We start from the raw sequence: 26,285 nt of genomic DNA on the forward strand, positions 1-26,285 counted from the left end.
AATCAACTAATTGACACAACAAAGACCTTTTCAAATGTGTGCGTTCAGTAACATCTGGTCCTTCTCATGTTTAAGGCTAAATTATTTACCAGCCATAGAATTCAGTGTTTGGCATCCAAACTAGTAACAACTCAACATTTCAGCTACTGATGTGAGTGTCAGGCAACAAAGGTTAAAAGGTTAAACTGAAGTAAACCAAAGTAAAGACCCTGGTAGTACAGCTGATGTAAAATACAACTTCACTTTGTAAATGTGCTGGCACCTTCTGCAAAACTGATCTTTGCGACAAAAAGAAGAAAAGGCCAAAGACTTAGTTTCATTGATTGGCTATAGTATTAAACGTTATTACTCGTCAGGCTTTGCAGATCAAAGGTAATTATTCATAATTCACCTTTCCAAAATCCATTGGTGTCGCTCTGCACTACAACAGGAGCAAAGAACACAGAATACAATTTAATGGATTACCATTTTTCCTGTGCTTTATGACACAATGACACAATTACCTTAAAGCTTATTTTCAAGGCGGGCAAAAGAGGATTGGGTGACAGAAAAATAAGGCGACTAATACTCCCAGCTGCATTTAACTCTGACAAACTTACAGGCTCAAGGCATTAACTGTTACCTACTCGTTTGTGTCGTGCTGCAGAGAGTGGGAAGGGCCTTGCATGCTGTAGCTACAGGTCATTGTTGGCCCACAGATGAACTAAGTGACAATAATTGAGTTAAGAGGGGAAACAAATGATGTCACGAGCGCATGAAGTGGAACGAGTCGACTGATTTATTTTTCAAAACAATACATGCCAAAGCAAATCAGTTTTATTAGGAGGTATACGGGGGTGGGGAGTCAAACTGTAGCTTTAATTCACTCAGCTTCAGTGTAGCTCCAGCATAAGCAAAAAGTTTCTTTATGCGTGATTGTAGGAGGGCAAAGATTGGAACATGAGAGAGTGAATACTTAAGAGGCAGGAATATGATTATCTGTGACTTTTACTTAAGCATGGCAGTATTATCTGCACATCTTTTAAAAAGAAAGGTAATTTTTTATGCCAAGCATGCTCTTTTAGAATATTACATTCTATTGTTGTATTGTTACTGATGCCTTAACATTAATCAGGTCCAGATGTTTTTCTATTAATTAATCAATAAATACAGATAAATACGCCTTCCTTGGAATTAGTTAAAGTGTTCTTGAGCTGTAGTTCTCCAGGTTTCCTTTGGAAATGCTTTTTCACTCTTTTGACCATTTCAAGGGGAATGTTTTTTGAATGAATCACTCAAGTATAAAAAAGGCACCTAGCTTAAGGGATAAACCAGCATTGTGTCAACACATAACAGATAAATTAGCATAAAATTAACTTTAAATTCTACTTTTAGGCTGTTACTACCATTTGTAAAATGCATTATTAGTTCCCCACAGAAAGTGTCGAAGATTACACAGTTTTTTGGCAATATTTTTGAATCCCAAAGAGCTCTTAGATGAAAACTTGGCCTATCTCAGCAAGCGCATCCTTAAAAAATACGAGGAAACTGGACAATTGGAAGACAATAGAAGACATTGCAGGCCATCTCCTGTTCACTGAAGCCTCATCAGAAATGATCTCAAGGTGGCAGTCAAGAAGCCATTCTTAAGGAAGGAAACGATGAGAAACAGTTGTGGTACTGGATGGTAAATTAGCAACAGGTCTTATGGAGTGATGAATCCAAATTAGTATGTATATGGAGGAGGTCAGGAGAGAAGTACAACAGTGCGTATCTACAACCATCATCATTGTAAAACATGGCGGAGGCTGTATCATGGTTAGTAGTTGCATTTCAGCCAGTGGTGTTGAGGATCTTGTCAAAAATAAAGAGATTGTGAATGCAGCAAAGTTAGATTTCGATCCACCATGCAGTACCACCTGGAAAGAATCTGACTGACAATGGCTTAATTTTTCAGCATGTCAGTGATCCCGAACACACTACCATATATCTGGACTGAAAAAAGGAAAACCCCAAACATAATGGTAGTCTGTCTCTATCAGTCATAGATTGAACTCATGACAGAAATCATTTTGACAGAGATAAATATCCAAAGAAGAGCTTTGAATGTCTTTCAGGAAGCCTGAAGAACTATTCCTGAAGACTACTTAAAGAAATTACAAGAAAGTTTACCTAAGGCTGTGTTGAAGAATGAAGGTGGTTATGCCAAATACTGACTTCTAAGCTTGTTACAATGTTTCCATGTATTTATTTATTTATGTTTATTCCATTTATGTTTGCACATGTTTCAAAAAAATTGCCGCACCTATTTCCAGTTTTTCTAGCAAGACTTTTGCTCAAGACTTTTGCACAGTGTGGTATATTATCCTATAATTCCCTGCATCACTAAGTCTGATTCTGGTAACTGTGCTGAGATTAACTTAGTTTACTTCATATACTGTGTGTTTTCATGGCGATCAGACAACGTGACCGCCGTTTCAGGAAATACAACAGACACAGTGCACACTCTTTCTAAATACACTAATATACAGCACAGGTCACAGCATCATCTGAAAGAAGAGCACTAATGATGTGAAATAGGACTGAAGGACATGTTGAGTTGTTGACATTCAGCTGCAGGAAACTCAGTCCACTCCAGCACTGGGTGTGTGTGTGTGTGTGTGTGTGTGTGTGGGGGGGGGGGGGGGGGGGACAGAGGAATGATTAAAGTGAAAAAGGTTCTGTCTGCTCTTGTGCTTTATCTGACTGATAACTTCACAGAAGAGATACTAATTGCGCTCAGGATGAAAGTGGCCACAATTATATCCATATAATGGCACAGATGCATCCATTTCAAAGAGAAGTTGCAACTTCATATGAAGTTTGGCTGGTGAAGCGCGAGTGTAGGGCTTTTTGTTCCTGCATGTTTACATTTGACTGTTTGAGATTTCACATGCAACTATTTTGGTTTTATGAATTTGTATGCAACAATGATTTCATTTAGGTCATTGACGCTGTTTCTATATATGCCTGTGACAATCTAAAAAGCCTATCAACTTTTGGGATTTTGCACATCTGGGATTTAAAAAAAAAATTAATGAAAATTTTGAAATATATTTTGAAAGGTCAACTGTTATACGTTGTTTTCACAGCTGAAGGGGATGTTTATCAGTTTAAACCGGATCTAATCACTTCTGTTGAAATTTTAGGCTGCACCACATTAAAAAAAAAGAAGCTATTGCCCCAGTTTTAGTGCGTCAACAGTCACAGGCATGCTGCAGTGGTAACTACTGTGAAAAGTTTTCCTGTCTGTAGGAGTGCGGTAAGGCTCTTCTTGTACTCAGGTAAAATATGACTCACAATCCCAGATGACTCATGTGGTGAGCTGAAGTCACACCAAGGTTTGCAATATACAGGATGGGTATAGTTTTGACAAGATTGGAGCTTCTTCCTTTTGTTCTACTTTTTAACTCTTGTCTGGGGGATGGCTGTGTTGGGTGGTGTGTGTGTGTGTGTAAGACTCGCTTATCTCTGGAAAAGCTTGATATGAATAACTGTGCAGAAGAAACTAGAAAGTCTGTTAAATATGCATTTAACAGCAACAAGAAATACAGACAGTTAAACTAGCTTAAAGGGATATTGTAGCTTTAGATATCACAGCAAATGATGCGCTGTGAATGCACCCCAAATGCCTCGGGCCAGCACAGTGACTAATGCATTTAGCTGTGATTAAACAGGCTATACTGTATATTTAATGTGAAAACTGGTCACATTTTCCAAGAAATAGAAGAAAAAACATGGGGGGGGAAAGGTGGTTATATAACTAATATTTATAACTATTATTTTGAGTCTACCTAAAAAAAAAAAAAATTCATGTATTCTCTTTAAAATTCATCAAATAGCTCACACCATTTAAAATGCTCTTACTTACTCTTACTTTTGTTTTCAGGGCAGGGTGTTACAGGAAAAGGGCGATACACTAACATGTTATTTACTTGTTATTGTGGACTAAGCTGTTTCCATTGTTTGTCACAATGCAATCATACAGAAGAACAAAGGGATGCCATCTAAAACAGGCTTGAGCTCAGGAAAATGTATGGCCAGCACAAAAGGTACTCTAATTGTGTGCTGCAGCTAAACACACACACAAATATGTGAGCACACGCCACATATTTAAAAAGAAGTGAATGCATTAGTGTTTCTTTGCACTTTTCAAACGCTGCAGTTTCTGGGTCACAGCAGGGGGAAGAAAAGAGCCGTGTATAACTGCATTTAAAACATTAAATTTATCATTTTTCATGGACACATGCATACCCTGTAAAAGCATTGCATTGTGGTGTCAGAAACACCCTATGCCACCCTATGGCTTATTACTCACAAGCCATCCCTGTGTGCGACGGTTTGTTACAATTCAGATTTGGTAACTGAATATCAGACAGCCGCATATACGTGACACTTCTTCTGTTCTTTTAAAAGGAACTATAAATGCTCATTCTATTTGAGATGATGTTACACTTCTTCACAGAAGCAGAAGTTGGAAGTTCTGGTCAGTCTCATATTCCCATGAGCACGAGCAGAAAGTACATCAGATCCCGGCGTTGACACTGGATTCTCTCACTGATGTTTACGAGGTAACGAAAACAATCCCGATGCCATAGTTGTAGAAACTCATTCCTTCTGTGTTTTCAGGTCAGCGGCTTTCATTAAATGTAATGGGGTGGCAGTAAATTATGAATGAAGAACCACTCTGTGGGCGAAGAGGATGATGCAGATTATTCATCCCTGCTTCCTTCGATGCCACTTCTCAGCAGAGGGATTTCACGCCAAAGGGATGAGGACTGTATTACTCAGTAGTGTAAAGTAAGTAGATTACAGGCTGCAGACAGCGACCGGTATCACCATCTGGATTATGGTGCGGATCAGGGGGTCCCCAAACTTTTTTATAATGTCAAAGACTACTATCGATATACGGCGGATTCAATCTTCAGTTGTTTAATCTGAAAAAACTTCTCCTGAGGGCTTTCTTTTAGTCACTGTTGAATCACTAATGTGTGTGTATTTCAAATGTATTTATGTAACTTTTGATCTTTGACCGAATATATTTTGGGGGGGTTTCTTTTAAGACAGGCTTCTGATCAAAGTGACGGTTCAGTTTACAGAAAAACGGGAAGGCTACATGGATGCTCGGCTTTGCTTAAAGATGAGGATAATAATGATGTGTGGGTGGAGGAGCTGAAACAGCCTGGGAGTGATGGCGATGGAGAGAACAATCAGACGGACAGAGGATCCTGAACTTCACCATTACTTCCTTCCTCCTTCCTTCCTCTGTTCGCCATGACTACAGGCGAGCTTAGCAGGAGAATAAATGTTTTTAATTTACTTTTAAAACACAGCCGTGTCTGGCAGTTTGTGGGCCCTAGGCTAAATATCAGCAGCGTGGCAGGGAAGAATGATTGCTGCTGATCATGCAGTATGCAGGCTGCTGATGACTTTATCGGAACAGATCAAGTTATGGATGATTAATTTAGAAACTGAATCAATCGGAGGCCTTGCTGACCTTACAAACCTTCATTATGTAGTGCGAGGCGACATGCTAAAGCCACTTCCCCCCTTCCCAGCATCATCACTTTTTAGCAAATTATCTTGGAATTTCCTAGATGAACTGTGCTTCCTTTTTCCTTTGACTTTATTTACCTTTGTCCAGCTTACCGAAGTCACATGTGTCTGTCCCAATTCCCGATCTCATGATTATAAAATTTTATCAGTGAGCAGCCAGCTGCGCACGACCCGGATAGGAAACACTGATGTGATCTTGAGTGTTAAAAAGATACCATACTGTTTCCTGTCTGCTGTCTGGCAGAGGTATAGGTGGAGAGCAAACCACATGCAGAAGGAGAGAAGAGTAGGGAGGGGCCCCTAGAGGAGAAATGAGGTTGGGCTCTGACGAGGAGGAATAGTGAAAAGAGAGGAAGAGAAGGGGGGGAAGCAGAGGGTGGGGTAAAGAGGAAAGGGGTGGATTGAGAGGAAGGGGGAGAAAAGAGGGGAACCGATATTGGGGGGAAAAAGGTAAGGTGAGGAGGGGGAGAAGGGTGCTTAGAGGGGTCTAACTCTGGCATAAAAGTAAATTCAAATACATTATTCATGGATCTCTGTGTCAAAATATCATTTACGTGTGCTGTGTTGACTCATGGCTCGTAAAATGAGAAGGACATGAAAAGAAAGAAAAGGAGGAAGGAAATAAACAACTCAGGAGGCTTTCTCTATTCTTGGCCAGAAATAAAGAAAAATAATAATAATAATAAAAGGAACCTCAGTGCAGTCGCCCTCAACTTATTAGGCATCAATAATTTATCGTACCCTTTGTTTACTATTCTTTATCCATGTAATAAGCAGCACCCGTTGTCAGCTGAAGTCTCATTGTGTTGTCAGAGTTTCTAGGTTTGAAAGGGACGTTGTATTTGCGAATGTTGCATAAACAATATAAAGAAGAATAAAATAATATTATTTAGGACTGTAAAACTTGGCAAACGAAGCCACGGATTTGTGAGGGTGGCAATTTTAAAATCAACCATACTCGCCCTCTCAATACATTTTTGAGTCTTCAATCATCTGATTAAAATATGGGCCAGCTGTTTGTGAGGTTTGTGTTTTTTTCTTCCCCCCACATTTTAATTTTCTGGATTTCCTGTATAATGAGTGCTGCTGCTGCTGCTACTGTAACCATCATCAACCTTCCAGTCGATACAGTACACCAACACCACAGCAGCCCCTACAGGTACACAGCGGCGCTGCCATCAGCTCCAGTCAGGTTTAATTACAGTAATAGAGGTTTCCAAACTGCAGGTTGATTGCAAGATAAATTCAAAAGGTCACCAGACGATTAACGGGATAGGGAAGCAGACAAAACCTTTATACTGCACAAAATTAAATTCACAATTCCGGGCGCTTCTATTAATCTTTGCTTGTGAATTACTGGCTAATTTTACCTCTTTAGACATCTAAAAAGAATTCAAATGCAGGGCAGGAAAATAAACTCGCACATTAAAATTAAAAAACAGAAAAGAAAAAAATCTCTTTGTAGGTCGTGAATGACGTACGACCAAAACAATGGGCCGCAAATACTTTGTTGTAAAGGTTTAAAAAAAAGAAGCTAAGATCTTGTTTTGGTGATTAAGTGTAAAGGAGAAAAATCCAAGAACAATTGGGCTTCGTTTCCTGTGTGGACAATAAATACAACCTTGTATTCTGATATAATAGAATGAAAATGAATAAAACAATGTTCCACAGACTTTTCCTCTGATTTCTTCTCTTCTTACCCCAGGTTTTCGTACACATGTGTGCCTATACGCACACACATATATATGTATATACATACACATGCAGTATATATATATGTGTATGGGGGGATGTGGGTGTATCCACTGACGGTAGGGGCACATATGACCTGCTCCACTTTTATTTTGATTTATAAGGCTAGTAGAGAGCATCATCACAGAATCGCTTCATCTTCTCTCCTTTATTACACCACATTTGTTTTCATTTTACTCCCAAGGCCTGGCTGAATACATTACAGATATCCCATGGGGCCGTGGGGGCCAGCATCTTCACCACAGGAGACAATGGGATGACGGGAAGGGATTTGCGGGCATGCTTCATCATTACAGGCATTAGTATTATTTTGACTTCAAAACGCTATCTGAGGGATTATCATTATTCTTGGTATTAGCACAGCAAGCGGACACGTGGGTCAAACACATTGATCGTAATAAGAAAAGTAATTATTTGTCAAGCCTGCTGGCAATAATTGGAGACATTAGTGTCAGGTGTCCGTCAGAGAGGCCAGCGCTAAAGAGCTAAATTCTGTTTCTAATCAGAAAATGATGCTTTACATGCTCACCTGAAATTTCCCCTTTCATTTGGAGTTCTTCAGCGTGTGCTTTTACCTGACTTTTTGGTGAGTCAGGGTCCAACCCCTCACACCCCACAACCCCCAATTCTTCTCGCTCATTCAAGACTTTTCTTCTTCTTCTTTTTTTAAGCCCGGGGGTAAAGTAGGAGACAAAATCTGATTCACTGGGAGCGGGACATTACAGTGGAGATAATATGGCAATTGGGTTTAGCATAGAGAGGTCAATGGCAGGTTAATGCACAATGCAATACATCATTCAGTAGCAGATCTTAGAGGGGAGGGGCCTAGAGGTCAAGAGGTGGCTCCGAGTCTTGTTTTGGGGCACAAGAGCACAAGATGAGTTGAATTATGTCCATTTATCACATTTGTCATATGATTTTGTCATGATGCCGGAGAAAGGAAACCTAGGTTGTACAAGCTTTTTATATCTTTGTTACTACATCAACATTTTCTTTAATAGTTCATGAAACAGGTCCATATTTAATGCTAGATATCCTTAAAAAAATAAAAAAATAAAATTCCCCCCCGTCCACGTTGTGCATATATCAATTTGCTGTTGTTCATAGCTACATGGCCACATCTATAAGCCTGTGTTTGAGGACAGTAGAAAAGGAATAACACGGCCATAAACGTGGGCAGATGACCTTACTTGAAGCTCTCACAACTCCAGTCATCACCACCGTCACCTGCTCGATTACAGTCGCACCGAACCATCTTTTTTTCCACCTCATTCACACGTTCAACATTCACAGCCAGCAGTGAAACTGATAGCATCTACATCATTTCAAGGACATACAATAACACCCACCAGCCAAGCCTTGTTACATGAATACATAGAGGAAAGGTTTCCAGCAACACTATTCCATGATTGAATTCCCAAGGACGAGAGGAAGAGGGAAAACATTGGAGGAATAAAAGGGGAAGCAATGGAGATGAAAGGAGGTTCGGATGGCTGAGAATGCAAAGTGAAACATACCTCAATTTTCTTTTAATAAAACCAATTTATGAAAATACTTATTTCTAATCTTGTTTATGGGCTTGAAACATGCATGTGCAAAACCATTCAACATACAAACCTTTCAAACTGTCCAGTATTCCACACAACATTTGAAACCAGCTGACAGTAAGAACAAATGTCAGATCTTGAAAAGCCCACCGATGAAATCCCACTGGCTACTAAGCTTGCTATAGGCATGACGGCTGGACATGTAAATTGCACGGCCTTTCCACTCCTGGGGGTAAAATTAGTCCTCTCTACTCACTGCACCCCATATAATAACCCATATATAATATCTCTCCTTGTTTGAGGATTCAGGGGAAGCCTGTCAATCATCTCAAAGGAACACAGAATATATTTACATAGTTATACCACAGTGCAGCATCTCAGAGACACTGACAAGAAATATTGTCTGAATAATGCCATTTTTATGAACAAGATTTATGACACTATCAGATTTCCCAATTTTGATCTAAACATTAAAGCAATCTAATGAAACACTTAATCTTGGCTATTGTTAGGAAGTGATCCATCTTAAGCAGCAATTATGTTTCACTAATAAACTTATTTGACTGGAGGATGATTAAAAAAAGGAGGTTTCGTTTGCTGAGATCCTCGAATGGAGACAGCCACCCAGAGGATAAAAGAGGTACTACAGTTCATGCATGTCTATTACTCTAATACCAAACTATTCCTGTGCATGGCTGCCTGCACTGCCATGCACTTTAAGGAATCACTATTACTTTAAAAGCATTTGTCAAAACCTTTATCGCCATATTTCATATCAACACTGAGGTTCTTTTTCCTATTAAGTAAACCAGTTATGACAGATCCTTTCTTTAACTGTTATTACAGCCCATCTGTGGCCTGCAGGATGCTCACCAGCTACCAAGGCTTCCTGTTTACAGCCCTCTTCCTGTTACTGCGATGGCCGAAATGTCACTAAAACCACTGACAGAGCTGCTCACACCACAAGAGCCTCGCTATATAATACTTAGTTAAAACACTTTGGGAAACATTTCATCATTTAGGTTGTGCTTGTTAATACTTTATTTAACATTAATGCTCCTTTTATTTGTACTTTTTAGATCATTTATTTAGATCAGATTGTTCATTTGATTTCAGTTTCAACTACTTTTTCTTTTTTTTTCAGTTTCATTTTTATTGTGTAACATGCATTTCAGTATCTGTTTAGTGCTATTTGGAGGAAAGATTTAAGAACTTAAAATAGGTATTGCAATACAGTTTATTCACTATCATGTCAACATAAAACCTCCACACATGCATAATGCTAAATAGGATTCTGTGCATTTTATTTATATATATTTTTTTTTATAAGGGAAAGAGTTTTGAAAAGGACCACACCCACCCTAAACAGTAACTTTAGAAATCTTTCATCCAAACAAAAAAAAAATATAAAATTATTATTTTGTTCTCATTTACAAAACTGAGTGCAAAACATATCATAATTTAAGGATTATGACAGAATTTCTTCTCCAGTGATAAAACGACAAACAGCTTTAAATTGATTTGAATGGAAAATTTCCAAGAGACCCTCTTAAAGTTATTTCTATATCTTTATAAATTTTAAAAATACTGGCATCTGCCAGTGCTACCCCCTCAGCCACCTAGTAGACACACCTATTGCATTTCAAAATCAGAACACTTGACCTCTGACCTTTAAGGGGGAAGATACTGAGATTCAACGATTTTCTAGTAGATACACCTATGGTATCAATTTGATACCATGCTTCGCCTTGTTGTCGAGTTACAGCAAAAAACACAAAACAAACCACAATAAAAAATCCAAATATGATTGATATGCTTTTCGGGTTGTTTTTTTTTCCTGTTTTTGGTTTTTACACTGATACCCACACAGATGACAAGTGTGAAATGCATAATATGCAGTTATAATAATATTGTTGCTCAATGAGGATTTAAAGCTAATACATGTGAGGCAACAATTACAGTGAAAACTCTCCTGAGCAACTTTATTAAAAAGCAGATGGTAACAGCAGTAATTTCATTCTAAAATATTTCATATATTTCCATTCATTACAAATACAAAAAAAACAACTCCAGAGATGTTAAACTCAATGTTATCAGTGTAAAATTAAAGCAGCTTTGCATCCTTCGCTCAGTCACAACAGTGCACATTGAGATGTAGGGGAAATAAAAAAAACAAACAAAAAGCATTGTTTATTTATCAGTCTTTATTTATGAAAATAGCTTTTTTTAAAAATGCATTTGTACAAATACAACAGGAGTGAAAGTTTCTTATTGACTACATCTCATTGTTCCCATGTCGTTTTTGTTATCAGATGTATTCACACTTTGTCATTTCAGGCACGTTGAAGACAAAACCAAAGACACTGTATAACGGTGGATACAAAACCTGTATTTAATACCATGTGCAAATGACTGAAGTCTTACTGCTGATCGTCTTTGTGACTAAAGCACAAATACCTTAAACGCCGAGAACAGAAAAAAAGTTTTAAAAAAGAGGAAAAAAATGCCTGGAATTGTGTGTCTTTGCAGACTAAAAGAAAACTATAAATAGTAAATAAAGCACTGATTGTAGCTAGTACTCATCTCTGAACAGAGTCCAGTATTTACTTTCAGTGTATGGCAATCTCTTATTAAACGAAAAAGTGAGTCCGCCTTGTCTATCTTGAGTCTGTCTTTATGGTTGATATGAAATGAGTACGATTTTTTTACATTTGTAAAAATGCTTATTCTTTTTAAAATGTCTTTGAAACATTCATTACTATCACCTCTGTGCCTTTGATAGAGACTAGAGGAATCAATGTGGAAGAGCGACTCGAGTATCCCTGATGGTTGGTGTGTGGAGAAAAGTGTCCGGGCACCAGCACACGCTCGCACTCACCGGCATCAGAACACTGCCAAGGTTAAATTTAATTGGGGAAAATGCATACCTTTAATATCCCACACTTTCCCCAAATGTAAACACGAGTTAAACATCTTGTAAAGTGCTCAGTTTAAACTAGTACCATTCAAATATTCCTCATGAAGAGACATTCACTGCATTAGCGTGAAAAGCACTAATGTGATTTTAAATATTTAGACGGCTTAGATTTTTTTACAAAATCGATTCACTTCTTCAGCTACCAAGTCCAATCTCCTTTTAGATAATGCCCCCTTGAAAATATGTAATAAAAATATCGTATTGACACTAGCACAGGCATTTTTTGTTTTTTACAAACCCCCCAAATTTTCCCTTGTCCAAAATTGGACTTGATATATACACATGTACCTCCCAGTCAAAGAAGAACCTACTAACACATCAAACGTAGACACCGTCCTGAGCAGAAATGTAGTGGAAGCTCCCTTTCATTATTACTCTTTTAACAAGGATAATTTGGATTCTATATATAATATATATTTATTACTTCTACACAGATTTTTCCCTGTAGATGAAGACAGACATCGTACCATTTCTTATACCGGGTCACTGCTTTTAGAGCTCTCCTCCGCCCCTTTGGCAGAGGCTAGAGGAATCACTGGGGAAGTGAGATTCAGGTATCCCTGCTCTGAAGGTTGGTGTATGGTGAAAGGTGTCCGGGTGCCATCTGCCAGCACACCATCGTCCACCTTCACCCGACAGATTGCATCCAGGACGCCCAGTTTGTTACCAGAACCTGACGTCAAACTGATGACAAACCACAGATGATATGAAAATAACCCAAATGACAAATATCAATCAATATTTTAGGTCAGCAAGCTGTTCTCTTAAAATTGTCTTACCTTAGTGCAGACGTATGTAGGATGCTGTCAGTGAGAGCATCAGTGGGAAGCATTTTTCTGGCATTCTGTTGATCATTTAAAATTTATTAGCAAGCATGCCAACATATATTTAATACAGTGAGATGAGAAACATTTTTACAGTCTTTTATTCTTCTTTTATTAAAAAAAAACACCAGTCATTTAGTGAAATGGCAATCCTGTCATTTTTAATATGTGTATAGAAAAATATTGCAAAAACATAAAGACGTATAAAGAGCTACCTCCATGCTGTAGAGTGACTGGACATTCCTCAGAGCACGCTCTAAAGAACTGACTTGATTGGAGAGTTTCAAGGTTTCGTCCTGCAGTTGTTTGTTTTCCACTTCTAAGAGGTTAACCCTTGAACACAATAACATTCACAGCATTCACTCACAACTTCACAATAATTTTTCCAACATATCCTTTACATCTTTAGTTACAAAAACATTCAGGCTAACAACTAAAAAACATGATTCTGTTGTGTTAGATACTAAATATAAAGCTTTCCAACCATCTCAATATATGTACAAGTAAATGTGATTTCTTAGCACTGTATTATATTCTTATACCGGGTCACTGCTTTTAGAGCTCTCCTCCACCCCTTTGGCAGAGGCTAGAGGAGGGTTCTGGTAACAAACTGGGCGTTAACTAATGAAGTTAACAAATAGTATTTTATACTTCTGGTTGAAATAATTAAAAGAGTAATATTCATACTGTTCTGCATCATGTACATGTGTAAACAGTGACTGAGGATACCTATATTGGACTGTTGAGGCGGTCTTCATGGCCTTGCTGCCCATCTCCTCGGCCTCAATTATCTTCTGCACCAGTTCCCTCTTCTCCTCCAAAAGCTTCTCATTGACTTCCATCACTAACTGGATCCTCTCTTTGTCCTATCACAAGTCAGAAGACAAGAGAAAAATGAATGAAAACAGATGTTGAAGAACACTTTTCTACAGTGCGTCACATCTCTTCAGGAATATTTAGGAGTCAGCATTCTGCTTCGTGTGTGTGACCTTCTGAGAAAGCATGGAAGCAAGCTCGAGATCATTCTCCAGTTTCTGGATGGTGCTGTTTCTCTGTTCGGTTGCCTTTAGAAACACCTGCTTGGCCTGATGCAGTTTGGTCTTGTGTTGACTCTGTTTTTCATTGTACTTTCTGGTTGGTGGAGCAGAGGCGATTGAGAGCAAGAAAGGCAAAAGGTTAATGTAACCTAATTACCATTTACTTTATTTTATATTATGGTTGTTAGATGCATCTAACCTGACATGCACGTCGAGTTGGAGGAGAACCTGCTGCAGCTCATCCTGCAGTCCTTTACAATCGTGCTGACTGGCCAACAGCTCCTCCTGCAGCTTCTGACGTGACGCCTGGCTGTCCTTTGCCTACAGAACATACACATTTCAACAGATATTACAAGTGCATAAAATGTACAATCGTGTTAAACACAGTGAAGCGCTGACAGCAAACTGCTTGTAATATGATCGATTTTTTTTTGTATATCTGTCAGCAATCAAGCAATCTTAAATAATGTACTTAATAGGTTAAATGTGCCCTGTATAGCAGCTTACTGTCAAAACTGAGTATGCATTCCTCTGAAAAACTTTCTGGTTTGCAGCAAAGGATTGAAATCTTAGCTCGAAAACAGAGGAAGTGACAGAAGATACATACTGCGCAAACAATGTTTGATATGGGCTGTCAGCAGGGCGCCTTAAAAAACAAACAAACAAGACACTTAATAACACACTCCTTTTAAGGCGTGTAGAAAACTTGGAATGGGTGTATGTTTTGACTGTCACTTTTCAGGGAAAGCTTTCAGTTCAATGAGACCTCAAGTGCCACAGCAGATCTTAGGAAGCACGGTACACCATTCCTCACCTCCTCTCTAGCATTGCTAAGCTCAGCCTCCAGGACGGATAGACGGGTGTCCAGCTGCTGGACACGGTGGCTGAGTTCTGCATTTGTCCTGGTCAATGAGGCCTCCTTATGCCTCAAGGAGCGAACCTGCTGCTGCAGCTCCTCCTCGCGTTGTTCTAACAGCTTCCTGAGAGGAGACCGGAAGAAAAAAAAAAAAAAAAGACTATTCAAAGCTCTTAAAAAGCAGGTGAAGAAAAAGGACAGTGTCAGCTGTGCTGCACTTTGTGGAACCTGGTGATGTGCTCTTCCTGCTGCTGGGCTCTCAGAGCTAACAAGGCGTCAGATAGATCCCTGCTTTCCCTCTCCAAGCGGTTGGTCTCGCCTACACGAGCTTCCTCCACACGCAGCTGGTGCTGGACAGACTTAAGCTGCTGTTGTAGTTCCAGGACCTTCCAAACCACAACAGAACCACAGGTTTTGCTCAAAAACACAAGATCCTAACTTCACACCCATCAACAAAATATGTCAGGATTTCCTTATGATGTCAAACAAACAAAAAATACTCCACAATGTTCGCATATAATGTTGACTGCAACCGCTTCTTCATCTTACTCAATGTTCAGAAAAGCATTAACTTCATTTGCTTAAGACCAAAACATGACTGGATATTCCATTAAGGGCTCAGTATGGTGTCACTGGTTATTTCACTGATAAGAACAACTACAGCAAGAATAACATAACTGTTGAATAAAACCACTTGGAGCCTTTAATAACAGTTGACACACTGACAAACCAGGCGATCCAGATTTCACACCGGACTAGAGTCTTTACAGTTATGCTAACCTTCTTGTCAGCAGCGATGAGTCGTGCCCTCTCAGCCTGGAGGTCCCCCTGCAGACTAGTAGTGGCATTGCGGTTTGCGGAGCTACGAGCCAGTTCCAGCTCCAATTGCCTGATTTTCTGCTGCTGATGTTCACACTCGGCCGCCTGACCAGTGACTTTCTGCTCCATCTGTACCAGCTTTGTCTGGACCTGCTTCAGTTCTGCACTAAGCTGAGAAAACATGTGGGAGGACAGCAGATGTAAAAAAACAAAACAAAAAAAAAAAAGATGTTGAGTGTTCATTTACATGTTGATTGCAGTTACACATTTGTTCATAAGTTAATATAAGTATCTAGTAACTCAAGTGAGGGTTGTCCACACAGAAAGTGATCTGCATGTCGCGCATCACCTTGCTGCTGATGGTTGGTTGATAACGGAGATTTCAGGTTATGGTTGCCTAAGTAACACTCCTATGTAGTTATTAGTTTCATATGTCAATCTACAGTATTATTTGCTAACACAGTAGTCACTTCATTTGTGGTTATTTTCCCCATCATCGCTTTAAAATCATCCAGTGGTCTTTGGCCGTCATGTTGCTGTGAATCGCTTCCTATTTAGAACATCTCTTAACAGTGGAATGAAGATGAGGAAGTGCTAAGTAAATGAAGTGATAAAGAGAGGGTTTCAGGGAATACTCACCTTGAGTTTTTCCTGATCCAGCAGCGTGTTGTGTCTCTTCAGGTCCAAGTTCTTCTCTTTCTCATAGCGTAACTCTTTCTCCGCTGAGGTAAACAGGCTCTGGGCCCTCTGCAGGTCTTGCTTCATTTGTTTAGCTTCTTCTGTCTTCTGCTTCAGCACCGAATCTTGGGACTAAAGATGGACACTGTTGTCAGTGTTCATGTTTATGCTGATTTAGCAAATGAACAGAGATAGTCAAGTGTCCCCAAGTAAGATGTGGCTGTCGCACAACTGGCCCTTCTGTAATTTTAATGGAACACCAGTGAAAGAAGGCCATCTGAAGCTTCTGTGTTAATGATGAAAATAATTACGACATTATTACTTTTATCATTATTATTACTACAATACAAAAGCGAGGTAGACTGCCATAAAATTCCGGCTTTCTGTCTTTCAGTAAGATTGCTGAAGTTGCTAATTAATAAGAATATTAAGATGTCAGCTGCTTAAAGCATAAAGGCTAATGCAGCTGCTACAGTATGACAATTATAGCAATAAAGAGCCAATTACATAATAAACATACAGAATAGATTTTTGTTTTTCACATGTACCTTAATATGTGCCTGGGCTTCATTCACCTGAGCCTCGAGGGCCATTTTGTGCTCAAGACCCTGCTGCCGCTCCTTCTCTAGCTTATTCTGTAGATCACTCAGCTCCTGCCCCAAAGAAGACAGTGAAAATATCTATATCCATCTTCTATAGTTCTGGCATAAGAAATACCCTATTTACCCTAACCCACCTAAAGGAACCAATGCCGTTACCTGAGCCAAGCACTCTTCTCTGCGGTTTTCCACTAGACTGACTCTAGGTTCAAAATGAGCTATGTGCAGTTCAGGCTTTTGGCTGCTGCCAAGCACTTCCTTCGTGGTGGATAGTTGGTCTTGATGCCGCTGAAGCTGCTTAACGAGGCGCTGGATCTCCAGCTCCAATCTCTCCTGTTTGCCCTCTGCTGCTAGCTTCTCCTGAACACTAGAGCTTAGCCTGGCCTGTAGCTCTGCAGTCTGCATCCGCTCAGAAGCCATCTCATCTCTGGGAAATATTCACATATATGCAAAGTAAGTAAGCTACAAAGTTCCAGTCTTATCTCATCACTGACTATGAAAAAAGGTACAAGTAACAACTGAGGCAGTGATATCAGTTCTCATCCAACAATGATCCACTTCAATCCACATCTCATAAATACCATACATGTACTATATATTAATTGAATTTCCCAAATATGCAATGAATAAAATATCTTATCTTATTGTAGGACTGGAACTAAAAAAACAACCTCAGGCTGTTGTGTGCTGTCTGGAGGCTGCTAAGTTCAGCAGTAAGCCGGTCAGCTTGTTCCTGCAGCTGGCTGATGTGTAGCATGTTTTCCTTCATCTCTTCTTGGGTCTGCTTACTGTCTTTGTAGCACTGCAGCTCTCCCTGGAGTCTGCTATAGGCACGCTCCATCTGGGAGACCTGACAGCCACAGAGTTAAAGACAGTAAGGTGATGAGAAACTCACGTTGGGGGATGTAAATGTCAAACTAATGCATGTTATAAATTCATACTGACATATTTATACTGACACGTAATGTACAGCCCTGCACGAAAGTCTTGTAAAATAACTACATTATTTGGAGAATAGTTAATAAATTTACTTCTAATTCTCAGTGTCAGAAATACCTTAAGTTAATGCTAAGAGTCTGAAGTTTGTTTAATATGCTATAATTTTGTATTACCTAATAATCATGAACCAGTCAATTTGAAGCTGGAAAATCTTTTGTTTCGTATGATAATCAGTGAAATTCTAGTCAAGAAATGTTCTCTTTTTCATAGAGTAAATACAAAGAACACAAATATCAGTTTGTTATTTTATCATATGCATAATAGCCTGCATATACAGTGGTTACCATCCTGCAAAGGTGTAAAGAGCTAGTTCATAAAGTCAGATTTGAAAGAGAAGGGTGTCTTTCAGAAATCCCAAAGCCGCTTCAAGTTTCTTTGTTTATGCTTCCAAATTTTCTCCTTCATTTCTTGCCCCAATGTCCCATATATCCATAATCATAAATAAAGCTTGAATAATTAAATAAAGAAATCCCCAGTCTCTCGGTAGTGCTTTTTAAAATTTCTGTCCATTCACCACTTAAACACAGTGAAGACGCCTGCAAACTTAACAGCACACTTGCACTTGAGCTTTTTGATTTTATCTGGGATTTATTAGACTCATTGGTAAACTTATTTAATTAATTAGGAGTCAAGATATTTTAGTATTATACACACCTGTTTTCATATACTCTAAAGCTGTATTGTATGCAAGGTATTTTTACTTTTTAAACCCTTTACACCAAAGGCCTATTTCTGCCAAAATGTTTATAGTCTATAACCATTTTCCTCTGAAGAAAGACTGTGACAGTTTCATCATGTTTAAAATGAAAAATTAACAAACCTTTTCTTCCAGAAGTGTTTTTTCCACCTTGACTTGAGTGAGACTCTTGATGAGTGTTTTCCCCTGTTGGCATTCTATATGAAGGCTGTTGTTCTCAAGTCTCAGTTTGTTTCGCTCTCGCTCGCTTATCTGCAAAGCCTTTGGTGTAAACAACCGAAGAATAACACCCAAAGAATACACGTGGGAACTGTGTGGCATTTAGTTTGTAACATTGTTAAAAACATTCTGAAAATACAACCATAACTCTTTGCATCAGTCCTAAATTGAATTTCTGTGCACGTGTGGCGTTTCTGTTCTGAATTTCACACAAAGCAAAAGTCTAGTTTTTACCTCTTTCTCCTTCTTCAGGGCAGCCTGTGCAGCACTGAGGTCCAACTCCAGCTGTTTCCTCCAGTCTTTCTCTTCAGTCAGACGAGCCTCAAGCATAGCCAGGCTCTCTTGACCACTGTTCCTTAGGTGCTTCATATATGGTGGAACAAGAACACAGAAACATACTGCATAAAAACAAACAAAAAAGTTATTCATGTCACATCATAACTCACACCCCCTTTGTACTTTGTAGTGAGCTTTACCTTAGTTACTCATTTAAATTTGTGTACTTAAGACCTCCACAGCTACTGCATTCTTACCGCACAGTGTTGTGTAATGATTAAAGGGCATTTCTTACCAACTTTAAGTAGGACTCTGTGGTTTTGACCTCTTCTCCATTCTGCAACATTTTCTCTTGGGTTTTCTGCTTCTTTATCTCTGCCTCCAGGTTTGTGATCTGCATAGAAATGTAAGACTATTAGTCATTAGGTAAATCTGTAACTAAACTATAGTAAACTGCCATTAGTAATTAATGACTGTGAAAACAGCTTTCTTTAGAGTTTCTGGTGCAGGGGTGTCAAACATAAGGTTTGGAGCCAGAACTAGTGTGGCAAAGACAGACAGACAGATAGACACACACACACACACACACACACAACCCCTTTCAGCTATCTTAGTGAGGACCTTCATTGACATAATGCTTTCCCTAGCCCAGGGGTGGGCAACTTCAGGCCTCGAGGGCCGGTGTCCCTGCAGGTTTTATATGTGTCCTTGAACCAACACAGCTGATTTAAATGGCTAAATTAGCTCCTCAACATGTCCAGAAGTTCTCCAGAGGCCTGGTAACGAACTAATCATGTGATTAAGGTGTGTTGACCCAAGGTGAGATCTAAAACCTGCAGGACACCGGCCCTCGAGGCCTGGAATTGCCCACCCCTGCCCTAGCCCCTTACCCTTAACCTAACCATAACCTAATTGTAACCCTGACACCAAATCCACATTTTGAGCCTCAAAAATGCCTTTAAATGCCTTCAAATTTGTGAGGACCGGGTTGTGTGTCCTCACAAGTGACTGTTGGTTCTCACAAGTATAGTAGAATGCAGATTTCAGTCCTCACAAAGACAGCTAGACAGAAACAAACACACACACACACTCTATTACAGAAGCATATGTTTTTTTTGTTGGTTTGTTTGTTTGTTTTTTTACAACAGGTCCATGGTTAAAAAAAATTCTGTGAATTAACAAAAAATGTGTTTTATAATTACATGACAGTCTGGACAATGGGCTACCAGAACTTTTTCTGTAATTTTACACATTTGTTTTTACAGGCTGTTTGTGGCCCACAATGTAAAATGAGTTTGATATTTGATGTTTGAACCAGTTCTGATAAGTACCCTTCTTCGCAGGCCCTCGAGTTCTCCCTCATGCCGATGCCTCTCCTCTTTGCTAGCATTCTGGGCTTCCCCCAGCAAGGCCTCCAGCTCCTCGTTCCTCTCCTCCAGCTCTTCATGTTCCTGGCGTAGCCTCTGCAGTTGTCGCTGCAGCTCTTTCACCTGCACAAGCCCATCTTCTACAGCCTCTTGACACCTAACCGTCAATAAATTACAATTAAACAGCCAGAGAGAGCAGATTGTGAATACCCATCATAATGTAGTTATCCAGGAATTCAAGTTTTTACCGTTTGTGAATGTGGTCTTTTTCTTGAGCTGATAAAGCAGACAGATTGTTTTGTTGGTCACTGCAACCACTTTTATCTTTTCTATCTTCTTTGGCTGCATCATTCTTTGCCAAGTGAAAACAAATACAACACCAGTCAGTGCCAAGCTTCTGTCATAACTTATTTTATTCATTTTGTTATAATAAATTAATAGGTATTTTCTGTAAATACTAACCTGGTCGAGGAGATTTTTCTTCTCTGACTCCAAAATACGCACTCTGTCCCTCAGAGCTCTGTTCTCAGCATCTAGTTTGTCATTTTGCTCTTTAGCCTGCTGCAACTTCATCACATCTGTGGAGTGAAAAATGTATTAATGTGAGATTAAAATGCCGGTGATCAGCAAATGTGATCATCCCTATAAAAGCAGAAGGTTTTGGCAGTTTGCAGTATAGCCATAATAATAGTGGTTTACATATTTGTCTAACAAGTCATAGATGCCCAGTTTGATCTAAGGAGAAGATACAAATCCCCTGAGGGTTGCATGAGGAGCGGTATAAAAATCTGCCAAATCAAATATGCAGAGGCACAGATTGTGGAAACCTCTTGAGACAAGGAAGCAGCAAGAGTAGCTATTTTTTCTGCTCTGGAGCAGGTATGTGTTAAAACAATGCCAGTCATTCACCCCAAAGTCTGACCATGCAATGTTCAGAGAAATTCAAAAAAACCCAAGAGCTACAACTCAGACTCTACAGGCCTCATTTAGCATTTTAAATGTTAAAGTTCATGACAGCACAGTTAAAAAAAAAAAAATGGCTGAACATGATATGCTAATTTGGATGGACTGCCAAGAGAAAGTCTCTTCTTTCTAAAAAGAAAAGGGCACGGCTTAGGTTTGCAAACTTGCATTTGAATAAAGCACAAAACTTCTGAAAAAACTGCCCAGATGAGACTAAAGTAAAGATGCCTGGCCATAATGCATGGCACCCCGTTTGGTGAAAAACAACACAGCAGACCAGCACAAACACGTCATAGCAACTGTCAAGCATAGTGGTGTACGAATGATGTTGCAGTCACTGAACTGAATATCAGGCAAAGAGGAAATATTTGTATAAACATTTATATAATTAATTTTTTTTACCCCAGTGTTGTAGAATTACAAGTAGCTTCTCTCTAACAGTGACTAAAGTCTTAAAATTTATTAAATCTAAAAGAATAAAAAATAAACAATTTACTAGATGAGTAAAGTTTTTACATTATCTTTATTTTTCCTATGAAAACAGATTAAATACAAGCAAAACTAAACAAGCACAGTTTATACTGAGATACAAAATATCTTCATAGTATTTGTTTTGTCCACCTAAATTTTAAAATAGTTTAAAAAAATTTAAAAAAAAAAAAAACATCTGAAAAGTTTCCATCAATCTGTCTCACCAGAGTATTTAAGATTTTCCACTTCCTTCCTCAGGTTCTCTACTTCTTGGACGGTTCCCTGAAGCTCAGATCCTGAGATTAAAAGCACATTTTTAATTCTGTGGACCACAAATATGCTTGGTGCCAATTTGTGTCTATTCATATTAACATTCAGTAAAGTCAAAGATGAGGTATGTTACCAAAATCTATGGGTATAAATAACAGCTAACTGACATTTCATTAGGGGAAGACATCAAAGCTACTGTTATGCTGACTTTAAACACTGGAAAGGTTAATAGGATGTGTGTGCAGGGCAGAAATTTAGGACCATACTGTAACTTCAACATACCGCTTGGGTCTGGGTTGTTGTTTTTGGCAGCATCCAGTTCATTAGTGAGTCTGCGGATATCCTGATGAGCCATCGCCAGCCTCCGGGATGCTTCTTCCAAGTCCCGTTCCAGTCGCTGACCCTCATTTCGCTCTTGGGAAATCTCCTCACTGTGGGCCTGATGTACAGGAAATAAGGGATTAACAACTGGAGTAGGAGAAAGGGGAGGAAAGAAAAATGGTAGGAATGGTAGACTGGAGATGCATGGACCCAACATGCAATTGTTAGAGACATGCATTTTCAGACTGCGAGTAATCATCTCTGCAGGCCTGGAACAAAGCAGGGGAAATTAAATATATATTTATATCCCAGCATTCACCTGCACAGAGAGACCAGGAAGACCAAAAGTGCACATGCTGTTACCTGTGTTACGCCATCACTGCCCTATGATAAATTATGTTCTTTAAATCAGTTTTTTTTGTGACAGCCACAGTAGACAGGAAATTGTTGAGGTGAGAGGAGGGTATGACATGCAGCAAAGGTCCACGCAGACAGTCAAATGTTTTGTAACCATTAAGAACCAGGGACACCCTTAAAAAATGCATTTATAGACGTGTTAGTGAAATGCTCTGCAGCACAGCAGTCATGCAGATAACAAGGTATATTATTAATGTGGAAAACATTTCAAAAAGCAGTGGCCCTCTGAAACAAGCCGGTGAAGTTTGGCTCTTTATCATGATACCACTGTTAAATTACTTAGCATAAGCTATAAAGTGGAGACCTACAGGGTTAATACTGTGCTTGCTCTGACCAGACCTGCGAAGGCCAAACAGCTTCTTCCACGGACTCTGGGATGAGCACTGCTGAGAGGAAAAACCACTGTATACACACTCACAACAAACACTATTCGGACATGGATCTCAGCCAGGGCAAAATGAACGCCACTTCACCTTCACTGCGTTATTGAAGGTCTTCTGGAGATCCTCCTTTTGCTGTCTCAGGTCATCCCCCCTCATATGGCAAATAAACTCCTGTCCAAATGTCACAAAGAGACAAGGCCTTACTTAGCATTTTACATACACATACAGTCTTTGCACATGTTAGCTTTAACCATTGCTTTTCACTACAAGCATGAAGCCTTTGGGCATACTATTTTACTCTATTAGCTCTCAAAACATTTCAAAATTACGTTGGTCCCACAAGATAACTGACATCCAAATAAAGCCTTTGATTTACGTAGGTCAGCTCTTTACCTGGTGGTCAACTTCTTTCAAGTTAACACTGAGACTCTGACTTTCCAGTCTCCTCTCAGTAGCCTCCAACCTTTCCAGCAGTGTGGCCCTCTCCACCAGTAAATAAGCCACTATCTCACTGGGGCTGGTCAAGCCCATCTCCACCAGGTCCTCCTGAGCCAGCATCTCTGCCAACTCCTTGCTCTGACTCTCTAGAAGAAAGGAGGATTTCCTCTGGTCAGCAGTTTCTCATGTACAATTATATAAAAAAAAAAAAACCCACAGACGAAAAAATGATGCTCTACAGCAACATAGTAATTACAAGGTACATTTCCACTGGTAAGCAAAGATAGGGTACAGCCCAAAGGAAAAAATGCCCAACACATTGTACTACAGTTGTGAAAAATTCACCCAGCTGGTGTTGAATCTGGTGAAGTTCATGCTGCAGCTGTTCATTGTGTCTTTCATATTCTGCAGCCAGGCCCTCTCGCTCTTCTAACAGCCCACGAATATGTGCAACATAGCTCTCCAGCTGATAGACAAAAAGAATTGCAGTGTAATTTAGCTGTGACACTGATGTGTCCCGCACATGTTCATGATTGTACTTCATGTGAAAAGTGACACGTTCTTTTTAGACTGCTTGTTTAGGCATTTCATTACACATCATTGGCTCACTCTATGATGAAAGTTGGTCAAATAAAACAACAAAGGAGAGTCTCACCTCCTTCATCTCATTGGCTTGCTGCACACGTAGGGTCTGCACCTCTTGGGTAGCTGCATGAAGCTTCGCCTCACTGTTGAGAAGCTGCTGCCAAAGGTGGCGCTGCTTCTCTTCTCCACTGGCCCCTGGCGATAAGCCATCCTCCTGGAGCCGCCTAGAAATCTTGTCCAGCTCCGTCAACACCTGAAGGTCCGGAGAAGGTCCAGTTATCATATTTTTTTAATGCAATGTTTACCTGCAGCTTTTAAGAATTTATACATGAAAACACCTTTCAGTCATCTTGTCGTTGCATATGCAGCTTTGGTTATTATAATTTTTTGTTTGCTAATTTATTTTTTATATTTATTCAACTCCAGTGTTATTTAAGTAAGAGTGAAAAATTTTTAAATTTTGATTATTTTTCTATACAGTTTTCCTGCTAGCTAACTACAAGACTAAGCATAATGAACAATGGTATATCTTTTTGCAGTGGCACACGGTTCAATGATGTGACATTGAACACATGTTGCAGAATTCAATACTGTACGTTGTAGGGCTGGTAACTGGAGCTAGCGGTCATGCAAACTGCATACTACTCTGGGAGCTGTCACGGCTCCAACAACATCCTGCATATTGTCACAGGTTGGGTATCAGGTCTCATGTACTTGTTGTAGTCAAACATTGCACCACCTGGTCTATGCTATCGCGGACTAAATGGTTAAAAGATCAGAAATTTGGTGATTGTGCGTGCAAGATTTATTTGCCCCCAAAACCAGTTTAGGTATGGTGTTTTCATAGTTGAAGAAAAGTTACACTGGCCGGCACATAGGAGCATAGCAGATAGGTCTAGTGTATCTCAAAAGTAGCCAATGCTGTGTTACCTCTTTATTATCCATCGTTACAAATTAAGTTTGGCACAGCAGCGTCTGTAAGGGATGAATTTTATCTCCATCAGTCGAAGTACTGATCCCACACAACATTTCTGCTAACTCAGGCTCCAACGATGCGCCAGAGATCAGCAGATCCTCAAACTTCAGCACTCACATTGCTGGAGTAATCCATCCAGCATCTCATGTCCGCTCTGTGAAAGACGCGATTCTTTAGAACAGTGCTGCCAGGTAAGACAGGCAGTCATAAGCTTAGAGATTATCTACCTCCTACCTGCGACAGGCACATGCATTTTAACAGGTGACACACATTGCATCACCCGAGGCTATGCAAAACTCCAAACTGGTGAGCTGTTTTGTCTGCTGTTTCCTTAAATGGTAAGGATAACACATCTAGCCCTAAGCTTCCTCTCCAACATTTAGGAAGATTTCATGGAAAAGGGAGATCTATGAAAATTCCCTGCAATAAAAACAATGCAAGTGTCTTCCCAATAATAGACAAGGATCATTTAATTTTGTTTAAAAAAAACATATTTTTTCCCCGGCTAACCTTTCTTTCCAAAATGTCTGACGACGAGGAGCAAACGGGGATTTTTATATTTCTTTTGGCAAGATCTCCAGTCAGAGATATGTAACAATCACAGATGTGTTAACCAAGACAAGCTGTTTTAGTAAGATATTACACAACGAAAACAGACAGATGTGACTTTCCACGATGCTAGTTAGCAAAGTTCTTTCCAAACTTACCAAGGCATACTTCACATTGAGCTAACGCTAGCTCGCTAACGGTAGCCATAGCTTTTACCACTGGCCGCTTGGCAGCAAAAGATAGACTCTGTGATATCGTAAGACTCCTACTTAACCCTAACTTCTCCGAGGCGGTAAAGCTGAGCACACAATGCAAAGTTAAAGTTCTACAAACCTTTTAGAGTAAATACGGACGGCTGAGGACAGGCGTGGCAGTGTAAATTGGCTTCTACCAGCACCTAGGCAACGGACCGTACCATTAAAAGGATGCAGAGGGGACAATCGATCACGAAACGTCACCACCAACACAACACTTAGGCTTTTAGAAGATTAGCTATTAGGGATCTTGCTGACCTAGAATGAAAAGAGAATGACGTTTATCGTCATTATACGGCCGTACAGATTGACTTTGTACTTGACAATCTGGCAAGTCAATAACCATAAATACAGAAGAATCCCACTCTTTCCAGCTATATTAGTTCATAGCGTCTTTAAGGATTTCTCATTTCTCAGGTCATACTCGAAAACTGTAG

The 26,285-nt window shown here is 39.6% G+C and overlaps 1 protein-coding gene across 6 annotated transcripts; it reads right to left on the bottom strand.

Annotated features, from left to right (window-relative positions):
* Positions 1 to 11,059: 11,059 nt before the first annotated feature.
* Positions 11,060 to 26,036, bottom strand: ccdc30 (coiled-coil domain containing 30). 6 transcript variants are annotated; one of them, XM_085146500.1, is made up of 28 exons: positions 25,928 to 26,036; positions 25,000 to 25,199; positions 24,140 to 24,322; positions 23,830 to 23,950; positions 23,440 to 23,630; positions 23,137 to 23,217; positions 22,972 to 23,049; positions 22,208 to 22,364; positions 21,880 to 21,951; positions 20,684 to 20,799; positions 20,470 to 20,573; positions 20,186 to 20,378; positions 19,150 to 19,248; positions 18,813 to 18,941; positions 18,483 to 18,620; positions 17,335 to 17,513; positions 16,823 to 17,090; positions 16,640 to 16,717; positions 16,026 to 16,196; positions 15,348 to 15,557; positions 14,796 to 14,953; positions 14,526 to 14,691; positions 13,911 to 14,032; positions 13,664 to 13,805; positions 13,404 to 13,540; positions 12,890 to 13,007; positions 12,630 to 12,694; positions 11,060 to 12,534 (listed from the first exon to the last, which is right to left on the bottom strand). In XM_085146500.1, exons 2-28 carry the CDS (start codon positions 25,012 to 25,014, stop codon positions 12,324 to 12,326), a joined length of 3,702 nt encoding a protein of 1,233 aa, XP_085002626.1. In that variant the 5' UTR covers positions 25,015 to 25,199; positions 25,928 to 26,036; the 3' UTR covers positions 11,060 to 12,323. The 6 variants fall into 6 exon arrangements, with proteins under 6 accessions (XP_085002626.1, XP_085002625.1, XP_085002623.1 ...); XM_085146499.1 differs by having other exon boundaries at positions 16,613 to 16,717; positions 22,972 to 23,046; positions 25,928 to 26,035; XM_085146497.1 differs by having other exon boundaries at positions 16,613 to 16,717; positions 25,928 to 26,035.
* Between the last annotated feature and the right edge of the window lie 249 nt (positions 26,037 to 26,285).

Source organism: Neolamprologus multifasciatus, chromosome 20 (genome assembly GCF_963576455.1).
Source record: "Neolamprologus multifasciatus chromosome 20, fNeoMul1.2, whole genome shotgun sequence".
In the NCBI taxonomy this organism is placed as follows: Eukaryota; Metazoa; Chordata; class Actinopteri; order Cichliformes; family Cichlidae; genus Neolamprologus; species Neolamprologus multifasciatus.

Coding starts and splice junctions, on each gene's coding strand:
- ccdc30 (XM_085146497.1), bottom strand. Junction 23,050..23,136: donor CCTTCAATAACGCAGTGAAG/GTGAAGTGGCGT, acceptor TTTTCCTCTCAG/CAGTGCTCATCCCAGAGTCC. Junction 17,514..18,482: donor AAACACTTCTGGAAGAAAAG/GTTTGTTAATTT, acceptor TGTGGCTGTCAG/GTCTCCCAGATGGAGCGTGC.